The sequence below is a fragment of the Solea solea genome, chromosome 4, assembly GCF_958295425.1.
Source record: "Solea solea chromosome 4, fSolSol10.1, whole genome shotgun sequence".
NCBI classification, from domain to species: Eukaryota; Metazoa; Chordata; class Actinopteri; order Pleuronectiformes; family Soleidae; genus Solea; species Solea solea.
In genome coordinates, this window is record NC_081137.1 from 14,144,093 (window position 1) to 14,159,106 (window position 15,014).

General features: G+C 40.4%; 1 protein-coding gene across 1 annotated transcript; it reads right to left on the reverse strand.

The window, feature by feature from the left end:
* Positions 1-612: 612 nt before the first annotated feature.
* On the reverse strand, positions 613-12,273 carry gusb (glucuronidase, beta). The gene is made up of 12 exons (XM_058627973.1): positions 11,970-12,273; positions 11,046-11,231; positions 10,791-10,972; positions 10,310-10,452; positions 10,015-10,202; positions 8,940-9,077; positions 8,609-8,787; positions 6,529-6,675; positions 5,443-5,527; positions 4,382-4,558; positions 3,888-4,023; positions 613-2,302 (listed from the first exon to the last, which is right to left on the reverse strand). The coding sequence occupies exons 1-12, from the start codon at positions 12,198-12,200 to the stop codon at positions 2,151-2,153; spliced, it is 1,944 nt and encodes a 647-aa protein (XP_058483956.1). The 5' UTR covers positions 12,201-12,273; the 3' UTR covers positions 613-2,150.
* Positions 12,274-15,014: the final 2,741 nt, after the last annotated feature.

Here is a 15,014-nt window from a genome sequence, read left to right on the forward strand (position 1 = left end):
TGATGTCAATGTGGCCACAAAAATGAATGAAAGCATTTCGGTCACATCTAGCTGATCATTATCAGCAGCACTGATACATCTCCTTTTTTATTGCTTTATGGTTTGGTTGATTGATTTTGGTTGTTGGAAGGAATTTGGTAAAGCTGGACCAAAGCCACTTGCCTTGTTAAAGTCTTGGAAACAAATGTACTAAAAAATGACTTAATTTTTTACCTTTAACATCCTCATGTTAACTCTCAGCTACTGCATTTAAAAATACACCAAATATTCACTGTTGCACTGTCCACACATGACACTCAAAGTTATTTCAGTCACAGTGATTTCAGAAATCAAGTTTGCAAAAGATCGTTTTATTTTTTAATATAATTCATTCATATTTATAGTAATTTTTCTGACCTCTTATAGAAAAAAGAATGCACTTTTCTGATTAAGATGCATTGACATTGCATTTACAAAACAACTTTAATTAAAGAAACTTAAAACACAGGAAACAAAAATGATGGTGGCCCCATCTTTGCAGCATCTTTGTAATGTATGTCCTGATATCGTCTTACCAGAGGAAAGGTCAGACAGTGCATTACGGCAGAGTTTTAGGGCCAAACTTAAGAAAGATTCTTTTTTTTATCTTTCGAGAATAAAGTCGTAATGTTACGGGAATAAAGTTGTAATTATTATGCACGCAAAATCTCAGATGATCAGCTGCGACCTGCGTCAAGATGAGGAACGCAGAGGATTTTGTGAAGTTACATTTTTACACATTGTCACATTAGCATCACATTATCTTTACCATCAGGACTTTAAAAGATTGTGCAAGAAACTGAGTCTGTTTGGAAGAAAGTATCACACAGACTTGGAGAAAATCATCTCTTTTTGTGGACAAAATTGCGACTTTATTTTCGTAAAATTAAGACTTTATTCTCGAAGGTTTGGCCATAATACACCGTCATAATGCATAACTTGAAAACTTGAACAGATGTCCATTTGATTTAAACCATTGTCAGTTGAGTTCCCACAGCTGATTAGACCAAAGTTACGTTTTCGTTTCAGATTCTCCTGCTCAGAAAACCCGGTTCAGCAGTTTAGTCGGGTAAAAAAACCTCTTGTCCCGCCCACCCCGACGCTTCTGTTGTATACACACAAAAGCTTACTTAGTCAATTTTAAAAGGAGGCAGCAAACAAATAATGAAATAATTCCATTTCTGTTCACAAAGACCAAACGGAGGCAGAATAACAAAAAAAAGTTATGTACTGCAGCTTTAAATCGCACAGACGTTTTCTGCAGAAACCACATCACAACCATAACAACCACAAAAAAACTGTAAAATCATGTATTCATAAATCAGCATAAAAAGTGTTTAAATGCACATTGTCCCCAAGTAGATTTTCCTCAAACTAACCAACAGTATGCACATTTTTCCACATCCTGCTGTGTTTCCATCATGGTACGGTTCAGTTTGGTAGAGTATGGTACGGTTAGGAATGGTAAAGCCCTGGGTCAAGCTTGCGTTTCGATGGAGAACAGTATCTTTATTCGGTAGACGGGGGGGTGAGCAATGCCTGATGGTAGCGCGACGCCATACTGTTGCGACGACATCAAACGCGACACAACGGACAACAATGGAGGACATCGAGCAGCTCTTTTTTTTCCCTGCTCAGTTTGTGGCTGTTGACGTCAGGCTTTGTATGGAAATAAGAAAACGTGCGCACAGGACGATGAACCGGGATGAGGGAGCGTCAAATCTGACAGAAAGATACACGCCAAAACTGGTTAACAAGGAAAAGGAAAGCTTACTGTTGTCTAAAAATCGAAGTTCAATCAGAAGACGGATGAACTTTCACAATAGAAGATTTGTATGAGAATAGGATGCAGGCTTTTGCCTCGACATCCATGGGATATTTACACCAATCGCAAGGGACTGACGTTTTCCTGTTGCCCAATCAGCTGACAACTCCCTGACTGTACCATACCATTTTAATCCGGTACCGCCAAGGGAAGGGTGCCAAAGAATGGAATGCTTGTGGCTGGTTATTTTGGTACCATTCCTAATGGAAACACAAAAAAAATGCGTACTGTACCAAACTGGACCGACTCGGTGGAAACACGGCTATAGGTGTGAATCAGTCCTCCTGGGCTGGATTCCCAAACGGTGTCAGAGGGAGCAGGGATACTTGGTCCACGTGGGTAGTATTCCTGTTTGGTTTGCCAGACTCCAGTACCTCTCTCTCAGGAATAAGGCTGCTGCTTTGGGCTGCCTTTGCCTGGTGAAAATGCCCTTCTTGTTTCCCACCACGCGGGTGATTCCTGCAGACATGAGACATGATCAACAACAACCTTGTTATGCACCTGATGCTGAAACAAAGAGGGCTTTGTCAGTTTTTTTTTTTTTTAACTGTACTTCCTGTATACCAAGAACAGGGAAATGAAGGCTTTCAGTTATGATTGGGGCTGTGTATTGGTAAGAATCTGGCAATGCGATAAATATAAGGGATGTTTCGATACCACTTTTTTGTGTCCGATACCGATCAAAAACTATGAAGCTGTGCCGAGTCATTTCAAAGACATCATTTTCACAAAACTGCAACAAATATTGTTCTCCTAAAAAAATTAAATAAACAGCCCAAACATGACTCATTTTTATTTAAATTTTTACAGTCTGTGCATAATGAAACATGCGATATATAGGATTTTTGGATTGTATCGGATTCTACATTTTTGTCTGTCCAATATCCGATCCGATACCGATTCCCATCCCTAATAAATATCACGATATGGGGTGATGATACGATATACTATATTGTTTAAATACTTTGCAGGACTGCCAAACTCGATAGCTTTGAAAAAACAAAACAAAAACAAAATATTGTTTGGGATTGTGAGTGTGGCAGCCAGGGACACAATAACAAGGGATTGGCTTAAGGAATGGTATGGGCATCATCTATCAAATCTTTGTAATGGAAAGAATTAATTAAGCAGACTTTGGCATGTCCTTTTGCTGTAGATGAAAAGGCTGTTATTACTGTGTGGGGGCACAATTCTTCTTTAGATATTACAGGTTATGTCACCATCACCCAAATACAAAAGTAAATAACTTTTAAATGTTGTTCCATGACCTGTCAAAGATGAATTGAAATAGGCCTATAATTAATGAAACGGGACAGGCGAGTGTTGACATTTATACCGTAATTATGAAACAGGCAGCATTAGGTTTTTTTTAAATGAAGTATTAGCATGAGCCTATTACACCCAAGTTTGACCTGTTCCAGCTTACATTTCATTTTCAGCTGCTTTCAAGTCTTGTTTTTTTAACTGTTATATATAATGCAGCACTAATGCAATGTTATACATCAGTGGTTCTCAAACTTTTTATACCAAGTACCACCAAGGATGCAGATTTATTCCCAATAGGATAATTTGCTCTCTCATCATCCTCCTCTTCCTCACATATACTTCACACACTGGCATAGTGAAATTGGATTAAGATGGAATGAGAGATAAGGTGGAATTTTTGTTCTCATTTGTTTCATTTTCTACGCACCCCTGTCAGAATTCCTCAGCCCCACTCTGATCACAAACCCTGGTACAGTATACACAGTGGAACAGTGTTTCGGATTTTCCTCCAAGTACCACCAGGGGAGTACCACAGTTTGAGAACCATGGTTATAGATAATATTATGCATTAATGTAATATTGCTGGTGAAAACAGGTAAAATTGTTCAATATGACACAAATGAACTACATTTAAACAGAGCGTTACTGTGAGTTGATAGAACTACTAGAGTTGATAGAACTAACTCTAAACTAAATCAATTCAGAATGAACAACCAAACTGCCAAGTTTTTGGAACCACCTTTCCGAAACAGGTTGTTGTGATTTGCTGGTGTTGTACCTTGTGAAGTCATGAAATCGGCAAAGTTCCAGATGAGTTCCCCCACAACATACAGCTTCCTCTTCTGGTCAAACACGTCGTGGTAGTTCTTTAGGACTGCCTTCTGGTACTCCTCAGTAAACATCATGGGTGGATCCTGAAAGGTGAAAAGAAAGCTGCCTTAGGAGTCTGCAAAGAAACATGTAAATATAACCATAACTGCTGGCCGAGTCATTTAAAGTGTCCATCCATCCATCTTCTACTGCTTTTTCTACTGCTCCGTCACAGGGCCACATAGAGACAAACGACCATCCTCTCAGAGTGGCCAATTTGGCTAATCCCCAAACCGAAGAACCCAGACAAAACCTACGCACACGTGGGGAGAACATGCAAACTCCACACAGAACGGCCCAGATTGGCACGTGAACCCAGGTCGTCTTGCTGCAAAAGCAAGAGTGCTAACCGCTACACCAACCGCGTGGCCTCATTGAAAGTCTGCGTATGGTAATACTCACACTATGAAGCCCGGGCACCGCGTCCGCTCCATATTCACTCTGAATGATGGGTTTCTGATATTTCCCATACCAGTTCTCAAACTGAGTGTTGAGCTGGATGGGGATGACCTCCAAGTGACCTTGATCATGGTACCAGGAGAAATAACTGTTTACACAGATTACATCCACGTAGGGAGCCTAAGGACAAGATAAAAGACAAAAAAGTATGATTGGGAGGGATACTTTGAAAAAAAAAAAAAAAAACTTCTCACAGATTTATAGCTGTAACAAATACCCGTTAGATTACGAAGCATCGTTTGTGTCGCTCTTTGTATCGTTGTAAATGTTCACTCCGATTAAGAGTGAGAACGGCTGATTGCAGCAGCAACATTGTTAAAATAGTTCTTGAATTGTGAAATTCTCGGCTGCAGAAGTTAAGTGTCGTCAAACTAATGAGACCCTTCAAGACACAAACATCAGCTTGAGAAGACGTTACTCACGACACAGGAATGTGAAAATCCTCAGGCATGTCAACATGTCTGTCAACAAGCACTTCAGGATTTGAAACAGATAAAACTCGGCGGGATACCATGACAACCCGATCTTTAGTCCCTTATTTTTAACCGGCACTTTATTTGACTCACTGTAAGATATCAGACTTGCAGAGGGATTTACTCACATGGGCGTGTTGTGGGTGTAACATGCAACACACCAAGCACAGTGCCATTTCTTAATCCTTTAAACCGTGGCACATAGTTTAAAAAAAGGATTTGCCAGGAAGAATATGGGCAGTTTTTTTACTTATGCACCCGAGTGGACCAGCTGTGTGTGTGTGTGTGTGTGTGACATGAAGAGTGTACATGTGCCACACTGCCTTCAGAACAGATTTGTGTTGATAAAATAAATGCAGCAGGAATGCAGCAACAGTGAATCTGACCACACCTCGTTTCAACACAAACGGTGAAAAAAAATGGAGACTCTTGGCATGGATTTGAAGTGGGCGTGACCTGAGACCCAACAAGTTAGAAAAAAAACAAAACTTTCTTCTTCAGCTAAACAAGAAGTGAAGTGTACAAACTCACCCCTTTGTCTCGAGCATAGTTACTATCTGTGATGTAAGTGACGGGCCGTGTTGGGTCCAGAGCTTTAGTATGCTTTATCAAGGTTCTGCAAGAAAAACAAAAGGTGCATAATCTGAAAATGTGTGTGTAGAGGTGTGGATCCAAGCGTCAGGTACATTACAAATGTCACAACATGCAAGAAGTCTGTATTACGAGTTCACACGATGTTGATAACGTCTGTCAGCTCCTTAGTAGTGGAGCTTAGATCTCCTGTCACCTGGCAACACTCCCGCACTGAACACAGGAAGTGATTCATTTTATGTTGAGACAGACAGAGGCAACAGCTAGTACAGCGAGACCTAGACACAAAAGGTGTGTCAGAGGTGGATTCTACTGCTCAAAAAACCCAGACGTTCAGCAGATTGAAAGGAAAAATGTTTATTTTCCCCTGCACTGCTGCTGTTTACACACTTAAGCACTATTCCCATCTGTAATATTAATGGCAAATCTGCATGGGATAAGGAGGAATAAATCTATTACAGTGGTTGGTAAAACTTTCAAACAGTCTCCAGACACGAGACAATGAATGACAGCGCAAGAGAGAGATGGGAATATGACGTCATCATTTTCCTAAAGTAGCGTATTCGCTGTCTACATGGAAATGCGAGGCCGGCGTTTTGAGATTTTCTCCACTCTGGGCGCCATTTTCAAAAAATACGGTGCCCTGAAACGCCGTCTGCGTGTGGACAGAACGCTTCTCAGGCATGCGTATGCGTATTCATCTTAACCTGTCTCTGTGTAGACGGGCCCTTAAGCTTTAGAATACCACTGTACACCACTTCACTCAGGGTGTTTGTTTGTTTGCCCTGTGTGTCACTCTGAAGCCTCAGGCTGTCGCTGAGCTCCAGCTGTGAATGTTCCAGGCGGCTTCACGACTACTCTTTCTGCATTCCATGCATTAGATTAAAGGGATAGGCTGAAACTGAGAAACACAGGGAGCTCAAATGCTTTAAATACATTTCTGTTCCCCAGATTCCCCACCCATTCCAACAGCCCAGCGTCACTTTGTGTGTGTGAATTATGGGCGGGTCCATTATTAATACTCACTTGAAATACAGATCAGCAGGAGGCATCTCTGCAGCGGGCTCATTAGCGACAGACCACATGACCACAGAAGGATGGTTCTTGTCCCGACGTACAAGCTCGTCCATGACAACAAGGTGGTGGGTGAGGGAGGCGTTTCCAAAACTACGACTAGTTCAAGAAAAAGACACAAAAAAAAAGATATGAATAAGTCCTTATTCAGCTCTCATTCATGTACCTTAAAAACCAAGGCGACAAGTTTACTACAACACTAGCAGCCAGGGCCGGTCCAAGCCTTTATGGGGGGCCCCCCCACCATTGATACCAATGGAACACTTTCAATTGCATTAATTATAGTTGTGTTACACCAATCCAGTGTCATTTAAGTTGAATTAAACAAGTAAATCAGTTTAAAGATTTAATCACATATTTACTTATACTTACCCTATATGTGTTCTTCTCTTCAATATTCAGACCCCAAAATGATCATTTACGTATGTATGTGAATGACAGATGTAAAGGATTTTTGACACAATTGATTAATCTGTGGATTATTTTCCCGATTAATTGAGTAATCTTTATGTGAAACCATTAAAACTATTAGAAAATATTCACATTTAAGAAGCTGAAAAATCAGAAAACCTGTTTTAATTCTTATAAAAAGACTTCGAGCCTATTAATCGATTATACGGTTCTATTATTTCTTTTATTGAAATTGTTTTAATGTATTTATTAATTTAGATTTATTAATGCCCTGTGATGGATTGGCGATCTGTCTGGGGTGTGACCCCCTGCCTTTCGCCCTGTGTCAGCTGGGATTGGCACCAGCAGCCCCCTGTGACCCTCATGTGGAGGATAAAGCGATAGAAGACGGATGGATGGATTTATTCATTTAACACAGTCAGAGCTTTTAGAATTAGTTGGGAATGCTGAGGCAGCCGTCTGTTGTGTGCTGTTCAGTGCATTTTGGCAGTGAAGTCATAGGTGTGGGACATTGTGTAATTAAGGACAGTAAAGCGCACATGCACGCACACAGGTTAATGAGGGTCTGGCCCTGAAAACATCTACGTTCTGATGTGTTATGGGTGTGATCTGATTTCGTTTAGTATTATTATTCTTCTTATTATGATTATCCAGTTATCCAGTGTCCCTACGACATTTTCCAGCCAATTTCAAAACAGACAGACGGACACAATGAGATGACTCGGCACCCCCAACAGCATTTTCAGGGGAAATAAACATCCATTTTCTACCGCTTTCTCCTCCACATGAGGGTCACGGGGGTGCTGTGCTCAGCTGACATAGGGCGAGAGGCAGGGTACACCCTGGACAGCTCGCCAGTCCATCACAGGGACACAACAATTCACTCACACTCACACCTACGGTCAATTTAGAGCGTCCAAGTGACCTAATCACCAAATCTGCATGTTTTTGGACTGTGGGAGGATACCGGAAAACCCAGAGAAAACATGGAAATAAACATGTTGTAGGTATTGTTCTATTTTTGATTTGTTGCAACTTTAAAAGAGATGTTGGAAGAAAAGTATGTATTTGCATCAGAATATCAATCATGTCGTCTAGTTGTCATGACCTTAACCACCAATGTGATTATTTGATTCAAGAAACAAAATTACAGTTTCACAAAGACCAGCCATTATCATTATGTGTAGATTATGTACAAATTACAGTTGTTATTGTACAGTTTCTGGAAAATCATCCATTTTTGGGAAGACACCGGTCAGTGGAGTAGACTATGAAGTTAAAGGCTGGATGACATGATTGCTGCCATTTCCTGTTGCAGAACTGATGCGCGTCGTGTACACACGATGACCCAATCGCAACGCATCATCGCAGAAGAGGGCAGATTTCAAATCAGTGCGGTAATCAGTACAATTTTATGGTATTTAATTCTATTAACATGTTTTTTTTAGCAAATGACACTGAACTAACATGCATTTAATTAACGTAACTGGGTATTTTTGTATTGGTGTTAATGACACCACGCGCTACTTTGTTCTCTGTTCTTGCACACTGTGACTAAAAGTGAAATGTAGGTTGACCATGCTGATGACCACACACACCTGAAGGCCACAGGGACACTTACATGTCTTTGATGCCCACCCCCGGACACTCATCGATCACTACGATGCCATGGCGGTCACACATCTGCATGATCTCCTCGGCGTATGGGTAGTGACTGGTGCGAAAGGAGTTGGCCCCCAGCCACTTGAGTAAGTTGAAGTCCTTGACGATCAGGGGCCAGTCCAAGCCTTTGCCACGAATCTAACAGGTAAACAGAAAAATAGATCAATGAGCTTCTGTTCTCATGTAAATCAGAAGATGTTGCTGCAAACAGAAGGACAGAGAAGCTCAATTCAAAGTAGAAATCAGACTGACTCATTGTTAGATCTTTGCTGCCCTCTAGTGGTACTCACATCAGCGTCCTCGTGTTTATTGACTCCGTGGAAGTAGAAGGGTTTGTTGTTGATGAGGAACTGGGTGCTGGTAACCTTAACCGAGCGGATGCCTACTGGTAGGGTATACACGTCTTCATTTGGCGCCATTAAGCGAACCTGGACATTGAATGGAACAAGTGCCTGATTCAAAAACCACAATTTCTTACCATCTGCTAAACGCAGCTTTTCAGACCTTGTATAGAAGGTTTGGAAAAAAATACTCAGCAATTTCAATGAGTTAGGAAACTAAGTCATAACTTAAACTTGTATGCATGTACAGTACATGTGCATACATGAAGTTAACTTACAAGCGAAACACTAGTGTGTTAGTTTACAGTAATGAAGAAAGTACATATCCATTGCTATGTTAATATTCCACTGTCTTTCAGAGTCTTCATCAGCTCTTTTAAGCAGGAAATGTTGCCACACATTCAAACTGACACAAAACATGTGCCTAGTATTGCAACACTACTACAGGATGTATCCTATTAATCACTAAGATAAACTGTTCCAAGTCACAATGAGTTGATCTTTTTTGGAATTTTATTTTATTCGGTTTATTTGTTACAGAGATAATATGAGAATGATGTGCTAACAAATCACTGGAGAAAGTCTGGGAAGTTTAAGTCAGGAATATGTTAGCTGCCGGGTCATGCTGCAACACTCCTGTGATTGAGTAAAAGTAAAATGCAGCATCAAGTCTCTATGACAACAAGACGTGTAGCTGAAAGAGTTCCAGCTAATTTGGTGGCATGCAATTAAGTGAAATATGACAAACTCATACTGAGTGACAAGTCAATGGTGGAACAGCATTTCATTACACATCCGAAATGAATTAATGCATTGAAAACTCACTCATAGTAATGATGATTTACATGAATGTAGTTTTCTATCATTGTGGAAAATTTAATTTCTCTATTCGCGTTATTGTACAATTACATGTAATAACGTGGTGTTGATGTTCCTGGTGGAATTATTATTTTAGACTACTCTAACAAAACTAGTGGCAATACTTATGTGACCAAAATTAGTCAATAAGGACCTGAGGTCTTACCTCCAGAGAGTACAGATAACCTGGATTTTCATGCATCAAGTACGGCCACCACAGGTTGACATCCACCACTTTGAGCACTCCAGACAGCTCAGTGGAGGAGGCTACACAGTGTCCGTCTCGGTCCTGCAGGGTGACCTTCAGCGTCGCTGTGGTCGCACCTTGGACTGACACTTTGTAATCGACAAAACCTAAAACACAGGAGCAAACAGCAAAAACAGCATAAATTAGAATGACTCACGTCAATGACCCCTTTACAAACCTGAAAAACAACTCAATTGTTTGTGTGTGTGTCTACCAGTGTTATCCGAGAAGTCGGTCACCGCAGTGATGTCGTCCACATATGCCTTGGGAGTGGTGTAGAGCAGCACAGGGCGATGTATGCCAGCATAGTTGAAGAAGTCAAAGGAGTAGTTTTGCACAAAAAAGTCATCAGGATATCTGTTGAGGAATTACATCATAGTGGAAAACGACACTGGTGTCTGTAATTTCATAGATAAGCAATGGGTCCCCTGCATAGTTCAATATATAAATGCATAGCCTAACTTGTAAAAGCGACTTCTGAGAGACTTGGCTAACATGCTTATTTGGGGAGTGATGTGATTGATTATTACTTTTGTTGTTATGGTTAATGGAGATAATCAGAAATGGGGGCAAAAAAATCCCTGTCTGTAAATAAGACAAAAGTGAGTTTGTCTAACATTGTATTATTTTATTTGCACACTGGTGAATAAACTTTGGTTATATATACATATAGATATATAAAAAGGTGAGATTACTTGGTGTGGTCGTCAAAGCGCTGGATGGTTCCTGGAGGAAGAGTCTCCAGGGTCAGTGTGTTGTTGACGGCGATGGTGATCCTGCACGGCGAGGTCGGGTCTTTGCGGAGTAACGCGCCTATCTCAGCCTCAAAAGGAAGATGGCCACCTGCATGCTCAGTCACTTTCACCCCGTTCACCCACTGTCAACGCAGAAGTATGATTAGTGACATACTTTATTTTTCTACTCTAACAGCGAGATACACAAATACTCACCACCACTGAATAATAGTGAGCACTTCCCACTCTGATAACCACTCTTGTGCCTTCGTCTGAGAGCCAGCGTGCAGGCACCACTACCTCTCGCTCATACCACACCCAGCCGATGAAATCTCTCAGCGAGTGGTCCTGTGTGATGTCATTGTAGCTGGCAGGAACTGGCATGTCAATCACTGGGCCAGTCTGGGGGGGGGGGGGGGGGGGAATAAAGCCATTAGAATCAGTGTGAAGCAGGAGTTTTCACTGGGATGGTGGTAATAATCCTTTTTAGTAATACCATGATAATAACATGGAGTTAATGTTACTTCATGTTACTTTTTTTAATTCTATTTAGACTTTTATTTATCCTAAAGAGTGCATCATCTTGAAGGAACAAAAGACAACAGAGGCAAATATAAATTAATACAATAAAGTTAAAATTATATATATATTATATATGTATATATACATACTAGACATAAGAGCGTTCATTTTCAAAATAACAGCGACAAATGTGGAATTTTCCCTCTGAAATAGCAGAATTGACCTATATTCTACCATCACATCTAATTTAGACAACTATACATAGGAAACCTGTTTCCACAAACTAATTCCACTTAACACTGACTAGACCACCTCAGGGTGGCCCTCACAAAATATCAGTTCATTCTGATGTGGAATATCAAAACAAACAGGACGTTTCCTTTATATAAGTGTGGATTTAGGTGGAATACAATTCTTTTATGCTATTTCAGTCGGAATCTGTTGCTTTAACATTGAAATTGCACGCTCTAACCGTAATGTCTAGTATATATGGATATCGTAAAACAAAGTGAGGGTTAGCTTTTTGCACGGTTTTTCGAAGTGGAGGCTGACTTTACTGCAGTCTTATTTACAAAGCGAGCTGCTTTGTTTGTTGACCCACCACCTCCTCCCTCTCACCTCAGCCAATCTACGTTTGTACCATGCCCTCTCGAAGCCCAGGTTCCTGCTGGGGGACTTGTCCGCCCTGAAGCCCCACAGTCCGCTCAGCTCCTTCACTTCTCTGGACGGAGACTCTCGCGGGAACAGCATTCCGCCGCTGAGCGCACAAACCGCACTCATCATGGCGGACACACACAGAGCACCGAGCACACCGACTCGTCCAGGTACAGACACCATGCTGACCCGCATAACCACACACACACAGTCCCAACCCAACACTCTACACTAACTCCAGCTCTGGATGTTGGTTCTGTCACGTGAGTTACTTTTGTTGTCATGTGACCACATCACGCTTTCTTTTCTCGCGTTGCTTTCAGATACCGTCGGAAACTTTACACTTTCCCAAAATATATAATTTATTCAATAGAGAATTTCAATGCCTGACACACAACGCTGAATATAATAAAGTGATGAATTGTTTCTTATGTATTTATGTATGTTATCAATAAATGTTTTTGATTCTTAAAGTTTTTCCAAGATAAGCTTCACAGGAAGTCCCTAAAGTATTCCGTATTCACCAAATTAAAAGCCTCAAAAGAGAGGAAAACAATAAATAATCCAGAATACTAAGGATTTCCCCCCTAAATTCACATTATATTTTTTAATTTTGTTTTTGTGATTTTATATAATTTTCCCATCATTCCATCGTCACTCGATGCTGCACCAGTTAATAATTGACACTAGATGGAGCAAGACACAGAGGCATCATTCACTGGCTGTTTTTTTTTTTTATTATAATGTTTTATTAGAACATATATTTACATACAAAAAAATGGTCGTGCCAGGGCTACACGTTTACGAATCAAAGAAATAAAATATACATGATGTGGAAATTTGTTATATAAATATAAATCGAAATAACACACTCAGCATGAAACAGAAATAGTTTAGTTTGCCTTCTTGTTTTTTTTTTAATTCAACAAAAAACACAGTCTCTCTCTTTCCCATTTACCTTCAAAACAAAGAAAATGTCTTTGTTCATTCACTGATTCGACTGATCTCACACAGCAAAAGTACATTATACTTATACAAATCTCATAAAAGTCACTTTTATTGAGTGGAATATATACTTTTTTGGTGTGATGAAGTGCTTCATTAAGTGATTCTATTCATAACATTACCATCTGCCTGAAATTAATGAAAGGTTAATGGTGAGTTCAGTATTCATTTCCTGTCCTAGGTCATTTTCCCACCAAATGATTTTGGATTTTTCAAAATAAGAGTACTTGTTTTCTATTTTAGGGGGAAATTAAAGAGGCCCTAGCATGGTCCTATCTCACTTATATGTGAGGTATGGACGTGTACTTACAAACATAAAGTCGTTTTTATGGTCAAAAACGATTGTTCAAACGTTTGTAGCTTAGCCTGTAGCTGACTATCGCTAATGCTAAACGAGAGAACGTGCACACAAAGACAGTTTTATGGTATGCCAATACTGTAATATACGTATTGTTGGTGAAGTTTGGTGCTGTGTCCTACTTTATATTGCCCCAAGTTTGTGTAACAGTCCTCCGTGAAGTGGTTGCCCCATACATGGAGGTATTTGGGAAAATCTAGCAGGGATATTCCCATGAAATATGAAAGATATCCACTGAGCTGTTCTTTGCTCATTGGCGGGGAGCTTGTGGAGCGTCTGGTATTGTTTATCACAACCCAGAACAGAGCAAACACTCGCTGAACCTTTTTTCGACATGTTATCAACCGATATGCTCAGCAGCTACAACAAGAGTAGTTATTCTTCTTCTACGATTGAAAGTACGTTACCGGATGTGCCCAGACTAGGAAGCGCTGCTGTTTATAGGAGCGGTAAGATTCGCCAGTCACTTAGCAGTGGCTGAACTGATTGTTATGGACTTTTAGGGCTTCAGAGACGAGGTAATGATGCAGACACACACCCAAACGCACATTAATTGGGGCCCATGTTGAGGCTACAGTCCCCACTGCTGCTCCCCACAGGCAGCCATTTCCTGCATGTCGTTAACCATCGACCATTCCGCCTCCTCATTTCCTGTCTCTCCACTGTACTGTCCATTAAATGGCAAAAAAGCCCAAAAAATATAATTTAAAAAAAAAACACACGTTAATTGACACTTCCGGGCTATGGCCTCTTTAATCAAGATCCTTGGGTGCCCACTTAAGTGTCTGTGATGTCTAATCTTCAATTACAAAAAAAGAAAAGAAAAAACAAGAATGTTGTAGTGAGACTTGTTGTTGTTTTCCAGGTCCTGAATGTTTATTGAGCTATTTCTTTACCACTCAGTTGATTTCAATGATGCTAGATTACAGGGATGTTTTGAAACATCCATACTGAACTTTTAACCAGACAGGTTGTTCCCAACACAGCAACAAATGAGCCCCCACTCTCTCAGCATCTGTGCAAACCATCATTCGATCCCTGTTGCTCTCCCACACGGCACAGTAAGCTGTTTTACTTATTATTTGCAGGTCGGGCTCATTGTCAGTTCCTCTACATTGTTTTGATTGTGCGAGTCACAACTCATCTTTACCTCCCACACAAAGTTAAAGAAAAATCATTTCAGGAAAAGAAAATGTCAACGATCTCAGCTTCCATTTAAATCCAGACCTTCACACTTCAGTTTTATCTCAGTAGTAGAGTCAAGCAAATGAATTAATTACTGTCATGCACATTTTCTTCTTTACTCACCGTAAATGACATAAATTACAGCACATTTACCACAGGATTGCAATTATAGCAATTTGACCCAAGTCTAATCAGTACTGTACTTTGTACTCATGTCCGTGACATGACATCCTCAAGCTGATGTGTCCAACAGATGCAGAACATGATAATGGATATTTTAAATATCCAGTTATGTAAGAGTTAGTCACATCTAATGGAATGAGATTGCAGATTTAAACACATGGAAGACTCCTTTGCTCACATCCCTGTCTGAAGTGTGCAAGGCAACTATGGTGGCCTTTGCAGACCAGAAAGTATGCTGTTCTTTCTTGTATGGACACTCGTGCTTGTTTTTATTCAAC

Bases quoted from the DNA above. Each gene is read 5' to 3' on its own strand.
- gusb (XM_058627973.1), bottom strand. From the start codon at position 12,200: ATGCGGGTCAGCATGGTGTCTGTACCTGGACGAGTCGGTGTGCTCGGT. The intron at 4,559-5,442 runs GTGAGTTTGTAC...TCTTGTCCTTAG, and splicing joins ACTATGCTCGAGACAAAGGG to GCTCCCTACGTGGATGTAAT. The intron at 2,303-3,887 runs GTACAACACCAG...TCATGTCTGCAG, and splicing joins CGATTTCATGACTTCACAAG to GAATCACCCGCGTGGTGGGA.